The sequence below is a fragment of the Nerophis lumbriciformis genome, linkage group LG13 (genome assembly GCF_033978685.3).
Source record: "Nerophis lumbriciformis linkage group LG13, RoL_Nlum_v2.1, whole genome shotgun sequence".
In the NCBI taxonomy this organism is placed as follows: Eukaryota; Metazoa; Chordata; class Actinopteri; order Syngnathiformes; family Syngnathidae; genus Nerophis; species Nerophis lumbriciformis.
The window spans coordinates 21,220,807-21,244,182 of NC_084560.2; the positions used below are offsets into that span (position 1 = coordinate 21,220,807).

General features: G+C 41.9%; 1 protein-coding gene across 7 annotated transcripts in view; it reads right to left on the minus strand.

Moving 5' to 3' along the window:
• galnt13 (polypeptide N-acetylgalactosaminyltransferase 13) overlaps nucleotides 1-23,376 on the minus strand; it is a 151,294-nt gene that overhangs the window by 89,699 nt on the left and 38,219 nt on the right. For all 7 annotated transcript variants that reach the window (XR_009816491.1, XM_061971532.2, XM_061971531.1 and 4 more), the window contains exons 7-9: nucleotides 19,746-19,863; nucleotides 15,469-15,649; nucleotides 8,047-8,186 (exon numbers count right to left, since the gene is read on the minus strand). Coding sequence is in view for 6 of the 7 variants with exons in the window: in XM_061971532.2 (XP_061827516.1) it covers nucleotides 8,047-8,186; nucleotides 15,469-15,649; nucleotides 19,746-19,863 (439 nt within the window). In the remaining variant the exon portion in view is untranslated. The remainder of the gene's footprint in view (nucleotides 1-8,046; nucleotides 8,187-15,468; nucleotides 15,650-19,745; nucleotides 19,864-23,376) is intronic.

Here is a 23,376-nt window from a genome sequence, read left to right on the forward strand (position 1 = left end):
CTGTGGCCTCCTACCGGTCAGACGTGCCCGAATGACCTCCCTCGAGAGGCGTTCGGGTGGCATCCTGACCAGATGCCCGAACGACCTCATCTGGCTCCTCTCCATGTGGAGGAGCAGCGGCTTTACTCTGAGTTCCTCCCGGATGACAGAGCTTCTCACCCTATCTCTAAGGGAGAGCCCCGCCACCCGGCGGAGGAAACAAATTTCGGCCGGTTGTACCCGTGATCTTGTCCTTTCGGTCATAACCCAAAGCGCATGACCATAGGTGAGGATGGGAACGTAGATCGACCGGTAAATTGAGAGCTTTGCCTTCTGGCTCAGCTCCTTCTTCACCACAACGGATCGATACAGCGTCCGCATTACTGAAGACGCCGCACCGATCCGCCTGTCGATCTCACAATCCACTCTTCCCTCACTCGTGAGCAAGACTCCAAGGTATTTGAACTCCTCCCCAACCCGGAGATGGCACTCCACCCTTTTCCGGGCGAGAACCATGGACTCGGACTTGGAGGTGCTGATTCTCATCCCAGTCGCTTCACACTCGGCTGCGAACCGATCCAGTGAGAGCTGAAGATCCTGGCCAGATGAAGCCATCAGGACCACATCATCTGCAAAAAGCAAAGACCTAATCCTGCAGCCAGATACCCTCAACGCCCTGACTGCGCCTAGAAATTCTGTCCATAAAAGTTATGAACAGAATCGGTGACAAAGGGCAGCCTTGGCGGAGTCCAACCCTCACTGGAAACGGGTCCGACTTACTGCCGGCAATGCGGACCAAGCTAAAGTTAAAGTACTTAAAGTACCAATGATTGTCACACACACACTAGGTGTGGTGAAATGTGTCCTCTGCATTTGACCCATCCCCTTCTTCACCCCCTGGGAGGTGAGGGGAGCAGTGGGGGGCAGCGGTGCCGCGCCCAGGAATCATTTTTGGTGGTTTAACCCCCAATTCCAACCCTTGATGCTGAGTGCCAAGCAGGGAGGTAAAGGGTCTCATTTTTATAGTCTTTGGTATGACTCGGCCGGGGATTGAACTCACAACTTACCGATCTCAGGGCGGACACTCTAACCACTAGGCCACTAAGCTCCATTTTAAATCCACTGCAAAGCATGATGGGTAACGTGCAAAACTCTCCACACCTTGCCATGTTTGAGGCATTTTAGATCATTTATATTCATGTTTGATTACAAACACGACTTTAAGGAGGTCGTCGCGGAAGTAAAAAAAAAAAGTAGGAATCAAATTTTCATATACGGTACTCATATTTAATGTTTTATCGTGTATACTTCATATTGTAGTGTCGTCAGGGTCTGATGTGGGGTTTGATAATAATTGTTAATAACCCTCACCCTCACCTCCCAGAGGGTGAGGGTGATGGGTCAAACGCAGAGGATAAACTCACCACACCTAGTGTGTGTATGTGTGACAATCTTTAATTCTCTACTTTAACTTTTTTTTTACTTTATTATTATATATTTGCTACAGTCACTGCTCAGACAAGTTGAGAACAACACCTAATACAATGTAAGACAAAATAATGACACCAATAAGAATCGAGGAGGATTAAAGGGCTCATTTCTGAAGCTGACATTTACTTTTGTCATGTCAAAATCATTAAACTGAATTAAAAAACTCAAACTCAAAAGTTTCAACATTTTTCATCACTCCCGCAAGGATCAATGTTGTGCAACCTTTTAGGTTGAAGACAGTCTATTGACATCAATTTGGTCTATTTTCAGAACTATTTTTCCCATAGGGCAATGGAAAACCTGTATCAAAAAACATGTACTACCTGTACAGGAAACATTTTGAAGGGGGCCTATGATGAATTTTCTGACTTATGAATGGGTCAAATGCAGAGAATAATTTCGCCACACCTAGTGTGTGTGTGACAATCATTGGTACTTTAACTTTAACTTTTTTGTTACAAAGTTGGATAGTCGTGTTAAACAACGCCAAAGCATCGAATCACAAGGTTCATGCATTTTGGCGTGAGCTTGCACGTTGTTTTGGATGCCTCGGTGGCTACGTTGTGATGTCACAGCAAGGTGGACATACTTATTTTGACATTTAGTCAAGCTCTCAGCCAGGAGGAGGAGCTCCTCCTGTTCTGGTTCCGGCAATGAGGAAACACAAAAAAAACTAGAATAAATATAATATTTTCAACTAATCTTTGCATTTGCATAATAACATTATTGTGCAACATGCAGTAACATAGATGCTTCTAAAAACAGCTTTAAACAGTCTAAATCAACTGGTGAGTGTGCAGGTGTACCAAGAAGTGTACATTTTCAAAAGATAAATTATGATACTTTTAGAGAGTGTGGGGTGTGGTTTCATTTGCAATCTAGGAACACCGTCAGAATCGAACATCTTGCAGACAAACTCCCAAAACTGGTTATTTACGCAAAATTTACACCAAAGCATATCCAATACATATTAACTAGGCCACAAGGTTTAAAATGTAGATTAAAATCATAGGTCCCCTTTAAGTATTATTTATAAAAGTGAAAAAATAAGTTAGGCAATATACAATGTATTGATTTTTAAGAACAGTCAAACACTATTTCAACACTCTCTCAAGTGAGGAGTAATAAAGTTATGTTGCATTGCACATTGTAACATCAACTGCACAACAAGTGTAAAAAGAAGTTAACCACTAATGCAGGGGTGTTCAAACACTTTGACTAGTGCTAAAAAAAGGCCAAAGGCAGACTGCCTATACATATGAGTGCATATAAATTATAGTATATTAATATAATATTTACATATATAATTGTTTTATATATATATATATAATATAATATATAATATTATATAATTTTTACGTTATCATGCCATGATTTTACCATTCCGGCCCATTTGGGAATAGATTTTCGTCCATGCGGCCCCTGAGCTGAAATTAGTTTAACACCCCTGTCTAAGATCATACAGTAGACCAGTGTTTTTCAACCTTTTCTGAGCCAAGGCACATGTTTTTCATTGAAAAAATCCAAAGGCACACCACCAGCAGAAAATATTTAAAAAATGAAACTCAGCAGCCGATATTGACAGTAAAAAGTCGTTCTCGCACTTGTTGGATATGAATTCAAACCATAACCAAGCATGCATCGATATGGCTCTTGTCTCAAAGTAGGTGTACTGTCACCACCTGTCACATCGCGCCGTGACTTATTAAAAGGGAACATTATCACAATTTCAGAAGGGTTAAAACCATTAAAAATCAGTTCCCAGTGGCTTTTTTTTTTTTTCAAAGTTTTTTTCAAAATTTTACCCCTGCTAACCAACGATTGGTATGTGTTTGTTTGGCATTAAAGGAAACTAACAACTATGAACTAGGTTTACAGCATATGAAATACATTTGGCAACAACATGCACTTTGAGAGTGCAGACAGCCCATCCATCCATCCATCTTCTTCCGCTTATCCGAGGTCAGGTCGCGGGGGCAGCAGCCTAAGCAGGGAAGCCCAGACTTCCCTCTCCCCAGCCACTTCGTCCAGCTCTTCCTGTGGGACCCCGAGGCGTTCCCAGGCCAGCCGAGAGACATAGTCTTCCCAACGTGTCCTGGGTCTTCCCCGCGGCCTCCTACCGGTCGGACGTGCCCTAAACACCTCCCTAGGGAGGCGCTCGGGTGGCATCCTGACCAGATGCCCGAACCACCTCATCTGGCTCCTCTCGATGTGGAGGAGCAGCGGCTTTACTTTGAGCTCCTCCCGGATGGCAGAGCTTCTCACTCTATCTCTAAGGGAGAGCCCCGCCACCCGGCGGAGGAAACTCATTTCGGCCGCTTGTACCCGTGATCTTGTCCTTTCGGTCATAACCCAAAGCTCATGACCATAGGTGAGGATGGGAACGTAGATCGACCGGTAAATTGAGAGCTTTGCCTTCCGGCTCAGCTCCTTCTTCACCACAACGGATCGATACAGCGTCCGCATTACTGAAGACGCCGCACCGATCCGCCTGTCGATCTCACGATTCACTCTTCCCTCACTCGTGAACAAGACTCCGAGGTACTTGAACTCCTCCACTTGGGGCAAGATCTCCTCCCCAACCCGGAGATGGCACTCCACCCTTTTCCGGGCGAGAACCATGGACTCGGACTTGGAGGTGCTGATTCTCATCCCAGTCGCTTCACACTCACCTGCGAACCGATCCAGTGAGAGCTGAAGATCCTGGCCAGATGAAGCCATCAGGACCACATCATCTGCAAAAAGCAGAGACCTAATCCTGCAGCCACCAAACCAGATCCCCTCAACGCCTTGACTGCGCCTAGAAATTCTGTCCATAAAAGTTATGAACAGAATCGGTGACAAAGGGCAGCCTTGGCGGAGTCCAACCCTCACTGGAAACGTGTCCGACTTACTACCGGCAATGCGGACCAAGCTCTGGCACTGATCATACAGGGAGCGGACTGCCACAATCAGACAGTCCGATACCCCGTACTCTCTGAGCACTCCCCACAGGACTTCCCGAGGGACACGATTGAATGCCTTCTCCAAGTCCACAAAACACATGTAGACTGGTTGGGCAAACTCCCATGCACCCTCAAGGACCCTGCGGAGAGTATAGAGCTGGTCCACAGTTCCACGACCAGGACGAAAACCACACTGTTCCTCCTGAATCCGAGGTTCGACTATCCGGCGTAGCCTCCTCTCCAGTACACCTGAATAGACCTTACCGGGAAGGCTGAGGAGTGTGATCCCACGATAGTTAGAACACACCCTCCGGTTCCCCTTCTTAAAGAGAGGAACCACCACCCCGGTCTGCCAATCCAGTGGCACCGCCCCCGATGTCCACGCGATGCTGCAGAGTCTTGTCAACCAAGACAGCCCCACAGCATCCAGAGCCTTAAGGAACTCCGGGCGGATCTCATCTACCCCCGGGGCCTTGCCACCGAGGAGCTTTTTAACTACCTCAGCAACCTCAGCCCCAGAAATAGGAGAACCCACCACAGACTCCCCAGGCACTGCTTCCTCATAGGAAGACGTGTTGGTGGGATTGAGGAGGTCTTCGAAGTATTCCCTCCACCGATCCACAACATCCGCAGTCGAGGTCAGCAGAACACCATCCTCGCCATACACGGTGTTGATAGTGCACTGCTTCCCCTTCCTGAGGCGGCGGATGGTGGTCCAGAATTGCTTCGAAGCCGTCCGGAAGTCGTTTTCCATGGCCTCACCGAACTCCTCCCATGTCCGAGTTTTTGCCTCTGCGACCGCTGAAGCCGCACACCGCTTGGCCTGTCGGTACTTGTCCGCTGCCTCAGGAGTCCTATGAGCCAAAAGAACCCGATAGGACTCCTTCTTCAGCTTGACGGCATCCCTCACCGCCGGTGTCCACCAACGGGTTCTAGGATTACCGCCACGACAAGCACCAACTACCTTGCGGCCACAGCTCCAATCAGCCGCCTCGACAATAGAGGCGCGGAACATGGTCCATTCGGACTCAATGTCCAGCACCTCCCTCGTGACATGTTCAAAGTTCTTCCGGAGGTGGGAATTGAAACTCCCTCTGACAGGAGACTCTGCCAGACGTTCCCAGCAAACCCTCACAATGCGTTTGGGCCTGCCAGGTCTGTCCGGCATCCTCCCCCACCATCGCAGCCAACTCACCACCAGGTGGTGATCGGTAGAAAGCTCCGCCCCTCTCTTCACCCGAGTGTCCAAAACATGAGGCCGCAAATCCGATGACACAACTACAAAGTCGATCATGGAACCGCGGCCTAGGGTGTCCTGGTGCCAAGTGCACATATGGACACCCTTATGTTTGAACATGGTGTTCGTTATGGACAATCTGTGACGGGCACAAAAGTCCAATAACATAACACCGCTCGGGTTCAGATCCGGGCAGCCATTCTTCCCAATCACGCCTCTCCAGGTTTCACTGTCGCTGCCAACATGAGCATTGAAGTCCCCCAGTAGAACGAGGGAATCACCCGGGGGAGCACTCTCAAGTACTCCCTCGAGTGAATCCAAAAAGGGTGGGTACTCTGAGCTGCGGTTTGGCGCGTAAGCGCAAACCACAGTCAGGACACGTTCCCCCACCCGAAGGCGGAGAGAAGCTACCCTCTCGTCCACCGGGTTGAACTCCAACGTACAGGCTCTGAGCCGGGGGGAAACAAGAATTGCCACCCCAGCCCGTCGCCTCTCACTGCCGGCAACGCCAGAGTGGAAGAGAGTCCAGCCCCTCTCGAGAGAACTGGTTCCAGAGCCCTTGCTGTGCGTCGAAGTGAGTCCGACTATATCTAGCCGGAACTTCTCCACCTCGCGCACTAGCTCAGGCTCCTTCCCCCCCAGCGAGGTGACGTTCCACGTCCCAACAGCTAGCTTCTGTAGCCGAGGATCGGACCGCCAAGTGCCCTGCCCTCGGCTGCCGCCCAGCTCACATCGCACCCGACCTCTATGACCCCTGCTATGGGTGGTGAGCCCATTGGAGGGGGGACCCACGTTGCCTCTTCGGGCTGTGCCCGGCCGGGCCCCATGGGGACAGGCCCGGCCACCAGGCGCTCGCCATCGTGCCCCACCTCCGGGCCTGGCTCCAGAGGGGGGCCCCGGTGACCCGCGTCCGGGCAAGGGAAATCTGGGTTCCTTGCTTGTTTTCTTCATAGACAGCCCAATTTTCATCAATTAATATATTCTGTAGACATACCCTCATCCGCTCTCTTTTCCTGAAAGCTGATCTGTCCAGTTTTGGAGTTGATGTCAGCAGGCCAGGGAAGCTAGGGTCGATATTCTTCTCTTGATCATCTTCGGTGGCATAAGGGACGGTGTGAGCCAAAACATCCAGGGGGTTTAGCTCGCTCGTCTGCGGGAACAAACTGCCGCCATTGCTTGCCGTGCTACCGAGGTCCTTTGTCCCTGAATTGCTCACACACTCCGGCAGATTCAATGGGGGTCTGGCGGCAGATTTCTTTGACTTTATCGTTGGAAATGCATCTGCTTTGAGTGTCGCCAAAATTCACCCATTTAGAGTTCGGAAATCGGTTAAAAAAATATATGGTCTTTTTTCTGCAACATCAAGGTATATATTGACGCTTACATAGGTCTGGTGATAATGTTCCCCTTTAAGTTTTTGGTGTTTTCCTGTGTGTAGTGTATTAATTCTTGTCTTACGCTCCTATTTTGGTGGCTTTTCCTGTTTTGTTGGTATTTTCCCATAGCAGTTTCATGTCTTCCTTGAATGCTATTCCCCGCACCTGCTTTGTTTTCGCAATCAAGACTATTTAAGTTGTGCGGACGCTATCCTTCTTTGTGGGGACATCGTTGATTGTCATGTCATGTACGGATGTACTTTGTGGACGCCGTCTGCTCCACACGCTGTAAGTCTTTGCTGTTGTCCAGCATTCTGTTTTTGTTTACTTTGCAGCCAGTTCAGTTTTAGTTTAATTTTGCATAACCATCCCTAAGCTTCAATGGCTTTATTTAGCGGCACTCGCCTTTTGTTTATTTTTGGTTTAAGCGTTAAGATACCTTTTTACCCGCACACTGCCTACCGCTGTCATCTGCATATTGTGATCACGACGAACATATACAAAGCAATTAGCTACCTGCTGCCCCCAACTGATATGGAAGAGTATTACACGGTTACTCTGCCGAGCTCTAGACAGCACAGACACTCAACAACGGTATATATTTTTTGCGGATTATAATTACTGGTTTGCAAAAAATATTTTTAACCCAATTAGGTGAAATTACATAATCTCCCACAGCACACCAGATTGTATCTCGCGGCACAGTGGTTGAAAAACACTGCAGTAGACATATAGACAATACATAGTAGCTTCTTTGCTGCAGTAAACATGTGCTCGGAGCAATGTCTGCTGCACCAACATTCCACTGTTTGTGTATCATACACGTACAACCCTAACACAAGAGGATGGTGGAGCTCATCTAGTTCTCAAAGCTCCTCCTAAGACGCTGCTTTTTTTCCCAAAGCAATAAAGTTCTCGGACTACACAAGCCTGAAGCAAAAAGATGTGTGATTCCGAGCAGTGAGGCACTTGTATCTGCTGGCACATGGGAGATCGAAGGACAGAAAAAAGCTCATACTTCACCGAGCGAGTAATATCTTCTCGGGATCTGGGAGTCTGGGTAGATGTTCTCCAGGTACCAGGAGAACGGTTTGCACTTCAAGGCTTCACGAAGGGCTTTTCGGGAAGATACGTCACCGTAGTTCACACGCATCACTCCTGCAGGCCAAGTTTATACATCATTAGTCAGTACTTTCCCACACTTGACATGAAAATTCACATTTATTTTAAAAAATATATAAAGGCTGCAGTGCTCAGTAACAACATGAATCCAACAAAGGAACTAAAATACTAGAATCTGCCGTTCAGTTGAACACACACACAATAATAATTATTGGAATAACTAAATACATTTTTGGCAGTGGCAGTTAGGCATTTTTAAAAGGTAGAATTTAAGATATACACTATATTGCCAAAAGTATTTGGCCACCTGCCTTGACTCACATATGAACTTGAAGTGCCATCCCATTCCTAACCCATAGGGTTCAATATGATGTCGGTCCACCTAAGGGGCCAAGCCCAACTCTTGAAAACAACCCCACACCATAATTCCTCTTCCACCAAATTTCACACTCCTGGCAACCTCCAAACCCAGACTCGTCCATCAGATTGCAAGATGGAAAAGCGTGATTCATCACTCCAGAGAAGGCGTCTCCACTGCTCTAGAGTCCAGTGGCGACATGCTTTACACCACTGCATCCAACGCTTTGCATTGGACTTGGTGATGTATGGCTTAGATGCAGCTGCATGTCCATGGAAACCCATTGCATGAAGCTCTCTGCATACTGTACGTGGGCTACTTGGAAGGTCACATGAAGTTTGGAGCTCTGTAGCAACTGACTGTGCAGAAAGTCTTTGCACTATGCGCTATGATCCCTCTCTGTCAGTTTACGTGGCCTACCACTTTGTGGCTGAGTTGCTGTTGTTCCCAAACTCTTCCATTTTCTTATAATACCACGGGGCACTGAGATTCATCACCAACTGCGCTCCCCTTACTCACCATTGTTTGTTATACTCAATGGTTAACTGGACATCTTTATGTGCTCGACGCCTCAATCATTGGTATGTTTTCATCTACAAAACCATTCTGGGTATCACTCCATCTTATCTGTCTTGTCTTTTAACAAAGAAACAAGGAAGTCACAATCTTCGTTCAATGGATGTTCTGCAATTTGTTGTCCCCAAAGTAAGAACTGAACTGGGCAAGAAAGCATTTAGGTTTTCAGCACCGAAGGCTTGGAATAACCTACAATCGAACATTAAACTTCAAACCCTAGTTACGCTGAATGAGTTTAAAGCTTCTGTGAAAGGACTGCAGTCTACCTTGTCTGTATGCACGTGTCATGTGAGCAAGTTTTAATGTTGTAAATGTGATGTTTTATGTATTTGTTTACTGTTTTTAATGTAACCTTGCTGCTGCCCTCTTGGCCAGGTCTCCCTTGGAAAAGAGATCTTTGATCTCAATGGGATTTTACCTGGTTAAATAAAGGCTAATAATAATAAAGCCGACAGTTGACTTTGGAATATTTAGGAGCGAGGAAATTTCACGACTGGATTTGTTGCACAGGTGGCATCCTATGACCTTTGTTAATATTCATTTGAGTTTTCTTCAACATGCATTGTTTTATCCTTCTCTATCTCCTCATGCGCTATCGTCAGAGCAATGCTGAAAGTAGCTGCTGCTGTGAGGGACACGCTGAAGTAGCTGCTGTCAAACATCTCATCCATTTTTCTGCTCTTAGCAGTCTTTGTCACCGTAACTGTTCTTTTTCCATCTCTTCATTTCTCTGCAACACCTTTTAGTTTTTACTTGGATTGTCTTATTTTTGTTTTTCCTGTACTGATTCTTTCTGCCCCGTATCACGGACTGATCACCATTAAATATGATTGGACGAGGAAGGGCTATAACATGCGTGGGTGGGCCTCTGCTGCCTCTCATTGGGCCATTTTGCCAATCAATCATCTCCTTTTCTGTCGCTGTTGTGTGTTCAGCTATGGTGTCGGGAGAGGGAGTTGGAGCGAGCTGCAAATGACCAAAGATTGTTTATTGAGAGAGGATGCTCTAGTACAGTGTTTTTCCACCTTTTTGGAGCCGAGGCACATTTTTTTCATTGAAAAAATTCAGAGGCACACCACCAGCAGAAAACATAAACAAATTAAACTCAGTAGTAGATGTTGACAGTAAAAAGTCATTCTGGCAATTGTAGGATGTGACTTTAAACCATAACCATCACTATATCACGTGTCTCAAAGTACTGTCACGACCTATCACATCACGCTGTGACTTAATCTTAGTGTGTTGGTGTTTTTCTGTGTGTAGTGTCTTGCGCTCCTGTTTTAATAGCTTTTCCTGTTTTGTTGGTATTTTCCTGTAGCAGTTTCATGTCTTCCTTGAGCGCTATTCCCCGCACCTGCTTTGTTTTTAGCAATCAAGACTATTTAAGTTGTGCGGACACTATCCTTCTTTATAGGGACGTTGTTGATTGTCATGGCATGTTCGGATGTACTTTGTGGACGCCGGCTTTGTGCCACACGCTGTAAGTCTTTGCTGTCGTCCAGCATTCTGTTTTTGTTTACTTTGCAGCAAGTTCAGTTTTAGTTTTGTTTTCCATAGCCATCCCTAAGCTTCAATGCTTTTTCTTAGGGGTATTTACCTTTTGTTTATTTTTGGTTTAAGCATTAGATATGTTTACAAAGCAATTAGCTACCTGCTGCCACCTACTGATATGGAAGAGTATTACATGGTTACTCTGCCGAGCTCTGGACAGCACAGGCACTCAACAACGGCACTTTATTCTCAGATTATAATTTACTGGTTTGCATAAAATATTTTTAACCCAAATAGGTGAAATTACATAATCTCCCACGGCACACCAGACTGTATCTCCCGGCACACCTGTGTGCCGCGGCACAGTGGTTGAAAAACACTGCTCTAGTACACAATGATTTAAAGTGCACACTATGTCTTACACAAAATAAATTTGCAGCTGGTCAAATCATCTTCTGTTTGTCACTTAAAAAATACTTAAGACATTACCTTGATGTCCTTTATGGTAGTTACGACCATACCTCAACTACGGTCATTTTGTTTGCGTTCCCTGAAAAAAAAATATACTGCGCTTCACATTTTATTTAAAGATTTATTTTCTTAATTATGTTTTACTTTTTTTTTTTTTTTTACAACCATGATGTTTTTGGATAACCGCCCTTGTTGGATCAATCCACATGTGCTCATGATGCAGAAAGACATTTTGCCTAATGTGTTTTTGAGTGTGTGTGCATGTGTGTATGTGTGTTTGCGCAGTTGCCTGGGGAAAAAAACACAGGCTGATGCATCATGGGGTTTCCATTTGGCTAAAAGAGCACACATTTTCAAAAATTGTTGCATTGTTAGAGAAAAGAAGCTTTATGTAATGACAATTATGCACTGACTCAAAGCAAGCCAGCACACTCTTATAAGAATATGTCAGCTACACTATATTGCCAAAAGTATTTGGCCACCCATCCAAATGATGAGAATTAGGTGTCCTAATCACTTGACCCGGCCACAGGTCAGGACTCTGTGCAGGCCAGTCAAGTTCATCCACACCAGACTCTGTCATCCATGTCTTTGTGGACCTTGCTTTGTGCACTGGTGCACAGTCATGTTGGAAGGGGAAGGGGCCCGCTCCAAACTGAATCAGGTGTCCTAATCACTTGGCCCGGCCACAGGTGTATAAAATCAAGCACTTAGGCATGGAGACTGTTTCTACAAACATTTGTGAAAGAATGGGCCGCTCTGAGGAGCTCAGTGATTTCCAGCGTGGAACTGTCATAGGATGTCACCTGTGCAACAAATCCAGTCATGAAATGTTCTCACTCCTAGATATTCCAACCACCAAGTGAAGCGCATAGTGCAAAGACTTTCTGCACAGTCAGTTGCTACAGAGCTCCAAACTTCATGTGACCTTCCAATTAGCCCACATACGGTACGCAGAGAGCTTCATGTAATGGGTTTCGAGTCACGCTTTTCCATCTGGCAATCTGATGGACTAATCTGGGTTTGGAGGTTGCCAGGAGAACAGTACATTTTGGCCGAGTGTGAAATTTGGTGCAGGAGGAATTATGGTGTGGGGTTGTTTTTCAGCAGTTGGGCTTGGCCCCTTAATTTCAGTGAAAGGAACTTTGAATGCTCCAGGTCACCAAAACATTTTGGACAATTCCATGCTCCCAACCTTGTGGGAACAGTTTGGAGCGGGCCCCTTCCTCTTCCAACACCAGTGCACAAAGCAAGGTCCATAAAGACATGGATGACAGAGTCTGGTGTGGATGAACTTGACTGGCCTGCACAGAGTCCTGACCTGAACCTGATAGAACACCTTTGGGATGAATTAGAATGGAGACTGAGAGCCAGGCCTTCTCGACCAACATCAGTGTGTGACCTCACCAATGCGCTTTTGGAATAATGGTGGAAAATTCCTATAAACACACAACGCAACCTTGTGGACAGCCTTCCCAGAAGAGTTGAAGCTGTAATAGCTGCAAAAGGTGGACCGACATCATGAAATGGGATGGCATTTCAAGTTCATATGTGAGTCAAGGCAGGTGGCCAAATACATTTGGCAATATAGTGTATATGCAAACAATAATTCACATCTATGACCAATTTTGAGTCTCCAATTAACGTAGCACTCCCCAATTCCATTCGCTCTATCCACATCTGTTCTGAGCATGTTGCACATGATCAACAGCCTTTTTCATCGTAAAAGCACGCTGCAGCGCAGGGACTTTTTAATAGATGCGTTTCCTAAACTCACACACAGAATTCCCAGATGATTTAGTCTAAAGCTCCACAGGAACAGGCAGGTGATTTAAAGCCCATCCATCATCGCACCTCCATCTACACCAGCCTGTGGAGCATCTTGTTAGGGTGAAGCAGAAGGTCAAAATGTCGTAAGAATCAGCAGATTACAGATGATCCCTTGAAGGTTGGGAGGTATCGAAAACATTTACCCAGGGATTTCCGGTGGAGCCTCGCTGGTGGCTAATCACATTACAAAGTGGGCAGATGGAGGGGGTGCTCCTCACATAGTCTGCAGGGTCACATTGTTCTTGTGTGTCTGTAAGTGGCTGAGCTTTGCTGTGCCTGGACATTGTTACCCAATATGGTTGTTTACTCCGACTGACTGACCTCGTGTAAACCCACGTTTGTGACATGACATTAATCCACAATACAAGCAAAAGGAGCTGTACGCCAGCAGGCCACCTGCACAATCTAATGAGTAATTAGTACAACAAATATTATGCCTTCATAAAGATATGACAGTGTCAGAAAGGTATTAATTAAACCTTGCGTTTACTATTGTTGCTGTGGAATTACACTACATCATATAGAAGGCATTTAATTACTGTATTTCCTACCTTTTGATTTTGACAAATAGGGTCAACAAAATATAAAACACAGTCAGTGTATGTTTTGGTCATCGAATTTTCGTATCATGATTGAGAATGATGAGGATTAAAAAATGTGAATTTCATATTGAAATACAAAAAATAAAAGTGCTCTTTTTACGTTTTTGAAAGGGATTAACTGTAAAAACAACGGTTTGACTTTCATTATACGTTTTTTATAACAATAATTAAAAACACCAGTCAGAAGAAACAAATAAATGGATCAAAAACTTTTTTTTTTTTAATTCTGACATTGAACCCTGAGGTTGATACTTAAAGGGGAACATTATCACAATTTCAGAAGGGTTAAAACCATTAAAAATCAGTTCCCAGTGGCTTATTTTATTTTACGAAGTTTTTTTCAAAATTTTACCCATCACGCAATATCCCTAAAAAAAGGTTCAAAGTGCCTGTTTTAACCATCGTTATATACACCCGTCCATTTTCCTGTGACGTCACACAGTGATGCCAATACAAACAAACACGGCGGATAGAACAGCAAGTTATAGCGACATTAGCTCGGATTCAGACTCGGATTTCAGCGGCTTAAGCGATTCAACAGATTACGCATGTATTGAAACGGATGGTTGTAGTGTGAAAATTTAACTAATCAGAAAGGAGATTAAAGATAACGCGTCCCAGCGAAAACGAAATTGAAGAAGAAACTGAAGCTATTGAGCCATATCGGTTTGAACCGTATGCAAGCGAAACCGACGAAAACGACACGACAGCCAGCGACACGGGAGAAAGCGAGGACGAATTCGGCGATCGCCTTCTAACCAACGATTGGTATGTGTTTGTTTGGCATTAAAGGAAACTAACAACTATAAACTAGGTTTACAGCATATGAAATACATTTGGCAACAACATGCACTTTGAGAGTGCAGACAGCCCAGTTTTCATCAATTAATATATTCTGTAGACATACCCTCATCCGCTCTCTTTTCCTGAAAGCTGATCTGTCCAGTCCAGTTGGAAATGCATCTGCTTTGAGTGTCGCAGGATACCCACACATTCTTGCCATCTCTGTCGTAGCATAGCTTTCGTCGGTAAAGTGTGCGGAACAAACGTCCAATTCCTTGCCACTTTCGCATCTTTGGGCCACTGGTGCAACTTGAATCCGTCCCTGTTCGTGTTGTTACACCCTCCGACAACACACCGACGAGGCATGATGTTTCCAAGGTACGGAAAACAGTCGAAAAAACGGAAAATAACAGAGCTGATTTGACTCGGTGTTTGTAATGTGTTTGAGAAAATGGCGGATTGCTTCCCGATGTGACGTCATCGCTCCGAGAGCGAATAATAGAAAGGCGTTTAATTCGCCAAAATTCACCCATTTAGAGTTCGGAAATCGGTTAAAAAAATATATGGTCTTTTTTCTGCAACATCAAGGTATATATTGACGCTTACATAGGTCTGGTGATAATGTTCCCCTTTAAAGAAAAGAGTTTAATGGCCTGTAGGGAAGAAAAAAAACAGTTTGGTGATGATGTAGGCTGTCAGAAAGACCAGATGACGATTGATCAGTATGTATATATTTTACATATAAATGCAATATAAAACACCACAGTTTTTCCTCTAAGTCCGCGGTTTCGTTTTTAAAAAGCAACTTCTGGTTATTGTGTTAGAATAAATTTGAATTTGGTTTGGTTCTTTTTGTTTTTGCTAACTGATGATTTATAGTTTTCCTATGACATATCAAATGAAAATTAAACCGTCATTTAAATGTAGTTATTGCTTTTCAATAAGTTTATTTTTTTAAAGAACAATTTCCCTTGTGGATCAATAAAGTTTGTCTTTGTCTAAGTTTTGTTTTTCAATTACATTTGATGTATCTCAAAATAAAATTCAAATAAACCTTTTGTTTTTTTATTTCCATTCATGAAAAGAAAATTCAATGACCAAAGCATACACTGACCGAAACAGCTCCGAGTATAACGTAAAAACTACAACCACAATAGTAATTTTGACAATATCACTCAAAAAAACACCAACTGTTCTTGTTCTGCACCTGGGGATATGATATAGAAGAAATCTTTGAAGTCATCCATCCAGACTTCTGCCAGCCGCCGGTTGTTCTTGTTGATAACTTGGCCTGTTCCACCGGGGAAACTGTAAGGTGTAGCCTTCCGGAAAACGTGGCCAACGTGGGAACATGTGACAATCTCCAAGGAGCCGCCACACTGCCAGATCTGCACAGACAAGAACAGTGACGCTTGATTAAGGATATAGTAAGGAAAAAATCATAACCAAACCTGATCTTCTATTATGCACAAAACTAAACACTTTATTTATCTTTCCTAGCAATGGTAATATTTGCATTTAGCCATTTATAGAGTTTAATTACCTTACATTTCCTTACATACTAAAATACTACACCCTCCAATACAGCCAGGTACTAATACAAGGTACTATTTCTAGTAACTGGTCAGCCAGGATTTTAAGCATGCAATGCTACTGCAATGTCAGTGACAGAAACATTTCTGGTCATAAATACATCATTATGGATGCAATGATTAACGGTTTTATTATTAACCGGGATAAAAAAACGTCATACATATTTGATTGCTAAGCCTCCAATATACCTTGTGTTTCTGTCCTCTTTACTCATTATGAACAGACATTATGCTGGTTCATTATTTTCGTTATTTATAATTAAAAAAAAAAAAAGTTACACAATTGGTGCACGCTGAATAAGCACATATCAAGAGACACGCTAGTATGCTACATTAGCAATCTCGAGGCATTGAATCAATCGCAACTGGACTGTTTGGTTTGTCTTCGAAGACATTTTGCCTCTCATCCGAGTAGGCTTTATCAGTTCATGCTCAAATACTTAAATTGGTCAGATCTAGTCTTAGACTTAGATTGGTCAGATCTAGTCTTAGACTGGTCAGATCTAGTCTTAGACTTAGATTGGTCAGATCTAGTCGAGCGTCTGGTGCCAATATCTCAGTAGGCTTCATCAGTTGATGCTCATAGACTTAGATTGGTCAGATCTAGTCTATTAGTTTATCAGGTATTATTTGATTACGGTTATACAATAAAATCTCTAAGGCAGTGTTTTTCAACCTTTTTTGAGCCAAGGCACATGTTTTTCATTGAAAAATTCCAGGGTGACACTATCCCATCCTCGTCGCCATTGTTGTGTGCCAAATGTGTCACTTATTAGTTCACTTATTAGCAATCTAAGCTTAATAATACGCCAAAAGAAAGCTTATTGTCTTTTTCTGACTTTTATTCCCGCTCTTACTTTTTCCATTTCCAGGTGTCCAACACACAACACAAGTCATCATATCCTGTGTCCCCTGCCCTTAAGTTCCCCTTACAATGGTTCCGGTATTGTCCTGTGACCCGAGTAACCAATACATGACAGATACTGTCAGAATAATTGTATCTAAGTTATCACAAAACTTTGTGTTGGCATGAGTTCCCGGCGAGAGGACAAAAGCTGTGTTTGATCTTACCAATCAAAAGGCTTGTAAAACTCCACTGTTTAGGATGGGAAGCGACATGAAGGCGCCGGTTTCTTTGATCTATTGTAATCCAGATTTTGTCTTGACCCGAGATCTACAAAGCGGAGAGGACCCCCCTCCAGGCATCTTTTCTTTGAACTGTTATGTGACCGAGGGCAACGGCTGTTTACAACCCCCCTCTCCCCTTAGAAACAGCTGTTGCCATGTAATAAGGGAAAGTCCAAATAAAAGAGGATGCGTGCAATCTTTCGTCAGAGAGTGGGATGACACTGTGCAAGGGTACAGGTCTACGCGTTTCTCCTCATTGAGCTAGATTGAATCTTGTCTCTGTTTAATTCCTTGCTTCTTGTCTGTTTAATAGATGTCATCAGTGTTTGAACCTGACAGACACCACCAGCAGAAAATGTTAAAAAGGAAACTAAATAGCCTATATTGACAATATAAAGTCGTTCTCATCAAATACCTGACGCAATTGTTCGATATGACTTCAAAAACCATAACCATCATTAATTCTCTTGTCTCAAAGTAGGCTTATAAAGCATATAACTACCTCCTGCCACCTACTGGTACGGAAGAGTATTACATGGTTACTCTGCTGAGCTCCAGACAGCACATACACTGTACAACATTGTTTGCAGATTATAATTATTGGTTTGCAAAAAATATTTTTCCGACCAATTAGGTGAAATTGCATAATTTCCCACGGCACACCAAACAATATCTCACGGCACACTAGTGTGCCACGGCACAGTGGTTGAAAAACACTGCTCTAAAGAATGTCCATGTGACTTTATAATTGCTTTTGGTGTGAAATGAATCAAAGCATAATAATATTAATAACGTGCTAATCGTGAAACCGTGATTATTACTCTGATTATAATCATACAGCCAAAATCTATCTACTATTTATCATTGCCATTATTGTAAGTTTTGGGTACATACATAAAGTACACGTTAGTTCTGGATGCTGCAGGATCATAAACCAGTGTTTTCTGTGGTGCTACATATGTGAGTTGAGCAGATACTGTGCAGTGGAAAAGCTGTATTAGACTTTTTCTTGAACACTGTCACAAAAACGGTTGCTCATGTGTTCAAATCAGGTGGTTATTAGATTTAAGAATATTGTATACCATGACAACAGACTAAAACATGCGCTAATATCAGATTGATATGTGCATAAAAAGAACCGAAAGGTACACTTTCCAAGAGGAGCAACCAGACATATCCCCACCAAAAAGGGCTACCATGAAATGTTTTGTCAATATAAGAACACGGGTAATCTATCATGAAACACAACAACAAGAAACAACAGTTGCCATGGAGATGGAGAGGTGTGTGAGAATACAATCTCTGCCACTAAGAAGAACTCAATTTCCTCATGATGGAGATTCTCATGATAGACATCCAAAAGCAGTTTATCATCAGCCTAGCAGTAATGATGAACTTCTCATAAATTCCAAAGAAGGCTTTTTCCAAGCTTTTTCACATTTATGCTTATTAAAAATCGATCTGAAACCCAGCGCAGCATCAAAAAGGCAAGACAAAGCACAAATGGTATTTTCATATAGTCTGCTTAATAAACAGATGAGCTTTTATTCAGATTTTGTGTCAATAACAACAAAAAAGTGGAAAAACTATAATGTCTACAAAAGTGTTTTTCAACCACTGTGCTGCGGCACACTAGTGTGCCGTGAGATATAGTCTGGTGTGCAGTGGGCAATTATGCAACTTCACCTAATTGGTCCAAAAAGTATTTTTTGCAAATCAATAATTATAATCTGCAAATAATGTGCCGTTGCTTAGTGTCTGTGCTGTGTAAAACTCGGCAGGGTAACCACATAATACTCCATGTCAGTAGGTGGCAGCAGGTAGTTAATTGCCTTGTAAAAGTCGGAATGTGTCGGGTGAGACGAGGATGGTTTGTTGTGATCCCAATATGCAGACCACAGCGGGAGGCAGTGTGCAGGTAAAAAGGTGTGTGATGCTTAAACCAAAAATGAACAAAAAGAAAAATGAAAGGAAAAGGCAATGGCTATGCAAAACAAAAGTAAAACTGAACTGGCTACAAAGTAAACAGAAACAGAATGCTGGACGACAGCAAAAACTTACGGCGTCCACAAAGTACATCCGTACATGACATGACAATCAACAATGTCCACACAAAGAAGGATAGCAACAACGTAAATAGTGAATTATGAATGAATTATATTTTTATATAGCGCTTTTCTCTAGTGACTCAAAGCGCTTTACATAGTGAAAACCCAATATCTAAGTTACATTTAAACCAGTGTGGGTGGCACTGTGAGCAGGTGTGTAAAGTGTCTTGCCCAAGGACACAACGGCAGTGACTAGGATGGCGGAAGCGGGGATTCGAACCTGCAACCCTCAGGTTGATGGCACGGCCACTCTACCAACCGAGCTATACCAACCGAGCTATAACGCCCCAATATAAATAGCCTTGCTTGCTTACGCAAAGCAAGTGCGTGGAATAGCACTCAAAGGAAGACATGAAACTGCTACAGGAAAGCACCAACGGAACAGGAAGGACCACCAAAATAACAGCACAAGACAAGAACTAATGTACTACACACAGGAAAACACCAACAAACTCAAAATAAGGCACGACGACCTGGTGGAGTTTCATTTTTAAAATTTTCTGCTGGTGGTGTACCTTCGGATTTTTTTATGAAAAAAATGTTGAAAGTTTGAAAAACACTGGTCTACAAAGACCACCTTCTTCGGGCTGGGCACCAACTAACATGTGGATTTAAATGAAGTGTGTATGAAAGTGGTAAAACGTGCTGTCACTCACTCTGAACGACATCTCTAAGTTCTCTCCACCCCAGATATCCATCCCTGGATCGTAGCTTCCTATTTCTTCAAAGTATGTTTTGTCTATAGAGAACAGCCCTCCTGCCATGGTGGGGGTTCTGGAGAATAACATAGAATTAAACAACAACCAATTCATTGTCTCCCATACATTCATTTATTTGTGGTGGTACACCACAGACAAGTTTGTACCGCCACAAATATATTTGGCGCTCCTTGTTAAGAATCCTTCCTGCTTGTGCAAGTTTATGGATGCACTCTTTTTGAAAACTTTTACTTTGAAAGTGTCACTTCCGATTTCCCTTATTTTGCATCCACGGTCAATAATGCAAATAATGTGATGATGTAATGTACAGTACATCACACCGCTACACAGCACCACAGATAGATTGCTATTATATGGGAACACTGTAATATCTACTGTTGTAATCTTCATCAGAGTAGAAAATAAAATGTTAGACACAGGATGAATTAATTCTGCTCAATTAGGAATTACAGTATGTCATTTAAAACAGTGGTCCCCAACATTTTTGTAGCTGCGGACCGGTCAACGCTTGAAAATGTGTCCCACGGACTGGGGGTGGGGGGGGGGGGTTATGGTATTTTTATTTTATTTATTTTTTTGTCATAAAGAAATACAATCATGTGTGCTTACGAACTGTATCCCTGCAGACTGTATTGATCTATATTGATATATAATTTATACATTGTGTTTTTTATATTGATTTAATAAAAAACAAAAACAAAAATATATATATATATTATTTTTTATTTTATTTTTTTTCTTGTGCGGCCCGGTGGTTGGGGACCACTGATTTAAAAGACTTCCTTGTGTTCCAGATAATACGTATTGGGTATATTTTGGTGTAATTTTTGCTCCACGGTCACTTTTATAACCCGTTTTAGGTGAGTCTGTCTGCAAGATGTTCGATTCTGGAGGCATTCCCAGATTGCAAATGAAACCACACCCCACCTTCTCCAAAAGTATCATAATATGTCTTTTGAAAATGCACACTGTTGAAATATATGTATATACAACGGCACACTCGCCGATCGATTCAGACTCTGCATTAAAAACAGCTACTTTTACCAGAGATTATGTTACTGCATGTCGCACATTGGTGTTATGCGCATGTAAAGATTAAATGAATATAATACTTTTTCTTACCTTTTTTTTGTTTTCTCATACCCTGAGACCTTTACTTAATGTCTAAATCAGTGATTTTGTCTCGCTGTGATGTCACTACGTAGCCAGACTGCAAAACCCAGTGAACAGAGGTATCCAAAACTGCATGTAAGCTTATGCCAAAAGGCATGATGATTTGAAGTTTTGGCATTGTAACATGTATAAATCATAAAAAACTAAATCCATCATAGGTCCCACATAAATATTGTGCTCATATAAATGCGTAAAAACAACATTGGCCTTTTATGCTTGCATCATAAGTGACAGTTTGTTTTTCTATTTTATGAGTGTTACTGTTTGAGTTTGAGTTTGAGTTTATTTATTTCGAACATGCAAGTATACAACATGATACATCACAATCTCCAGTTTCTCTTTTCAACATGTTCGAAAAGGAGTAGGAAGAAGCAGAGCTTATTTAATCCTACCCCTTTTCTTTTACATAACAGTTGCTAAAACTTTTGTTCACTTCCTGTTCTCAATTTATTCACAATATACTCCATAAGTAATCACAATAAAATAAGTAAATAAATGATAATTGGTGAAGTAAGTTACATTTCATATGTTGAGATAAGTAAGATTATTTTGTGAGTGAAAGAATGAAAGAATGGATGAGTTAAATAAATTCAGAATGTTTATCATGGTTCTTCTTCTTTGTACTTTGTAAACACTTTAAGTTTGAAGAGTTTCTTGAAGTGGATCATATTAGTACATTGTTTGATTGCTTTGCTTAATCCATTCCATAATTTAATTCCACATACTGATATACTGAAGGTCTTAAGTGTTGTACGTGCATACAAATGTTTTAAATTACATTTCTCCCTAAGATTATATTTCTCCTCTTTTTTTGAGAAGAATTGTTGTATATTCTTGGGTAGCAGGTTATAGTTTGCTTTGTGTATAATTTTAGCTGTTTGCAAATTCACTATGTCGTAGAATTTCAGTATCTTTGATTCAATAAATAAAGGATTTGTGTGTTCTCTATATCCAACATTATGTATTATTCTAACTGATCTTTTTTGTAACACCGTTAATGAATGAAGTGTACTTTTGTAGTTATTTCCCCATATTTCTGCACAATAACTCAGATATGGTAACACTAGTGAGCAGTAGAGAATATGAAGTGATTTTTTGTCTAGAACATGTTTTGCTTTATTCATTATTGACGTGTTTCTTGCTACTTTATGTTGTATATTTTTTACGTGAGATTTCCAGTTCAATTTATCATCAATCATTATACCAAGAAATTTGGTTTCATTTACTCTTTCAATTTCTATTCCGTCTATTTGTATTTGTGTTTGACTTTCTCTTCTACTGTTACCAAATAGCATTATTTTAGTTTTACTGAGATTCAACGATAGTCTGTTTTTGTCAAACCATCTTTTTAATTTGTTAATTTCTTCTGTTATTATTTGTAGTATCTTCTGTGTGTTCTCTCCTGAACAAAACGCTGTTGTATCATCCGCAAATAATACTAACTTTAAATCTTTTGTAACTTTACAAATGTCATTTATATATAGATTGAATAATTTAGGTCCTAGTATTGATCCCTGAGGTACACCACAGGATATATTTAGAGTTGTAGATGTGTGTTCGCCTAGTTTCACGTATTGTTTCCTGTTCGTTAGATAACTTCTTATCCAGTTTTAGACTAACCCTCTGATGCCATATCATGATTAAAATATTGTGATTAATTGTGTCAAATGCTTTAGTTAGATCCATAAAAACTGCTGCGGCACATTTTTTATTATCTATAGCATTGGTAATTTCTTCTGTAATTTCAATTAAAGCCATCAAAGTTGAAACATTAGCTCTGTATCCATATTGATTTTCTTCGAGTATTCTATTTTTATTTATGAAACTCTCTAATCTGTTATTGAACAGTTTTTCAATGATTTTAGAAAATTGTGGAAGTAAGGAAACAGGTCTATAATTTGTAAATTGATGTTTGTCGCCAGTCTTGTAAATTGGTGCAACTTTAGCTATTTTCATTTTGTTTGGAAATGTACCTGTTTGAAATGATAGGTTACTAATATACATTAATGGTCCTGAGATCTCTTCAATAACCTTTTTTATCGTTTCCATATCAATTTCATTACAATCAGTTGAAGTCTTAGATTTACATTTTTTCACGATTGTAACTGTTTCCTCCTGTGTCACATTACTGAGGAACATGGAGTTGGGATTTCGCTCTATGGTATCATTATAGTCCTCAATTGAAACTGGGTCTGGAATCCTTTCTTCCAATTTTGGTCCAATATTTACAAAATAATTATTGAAGCTTTCAACTACTTCCTTTATGTTGTCATTTTTTTTATTTCCGTCTAAGAAGTATTGAGGGTAGTCCCTCTTAGTGCCATTTTTAATAATGCTATTGAGGATGCCCCATGTTGCTCTCATATTAGTTTTGTTCTTGTCCAATAATTCACTG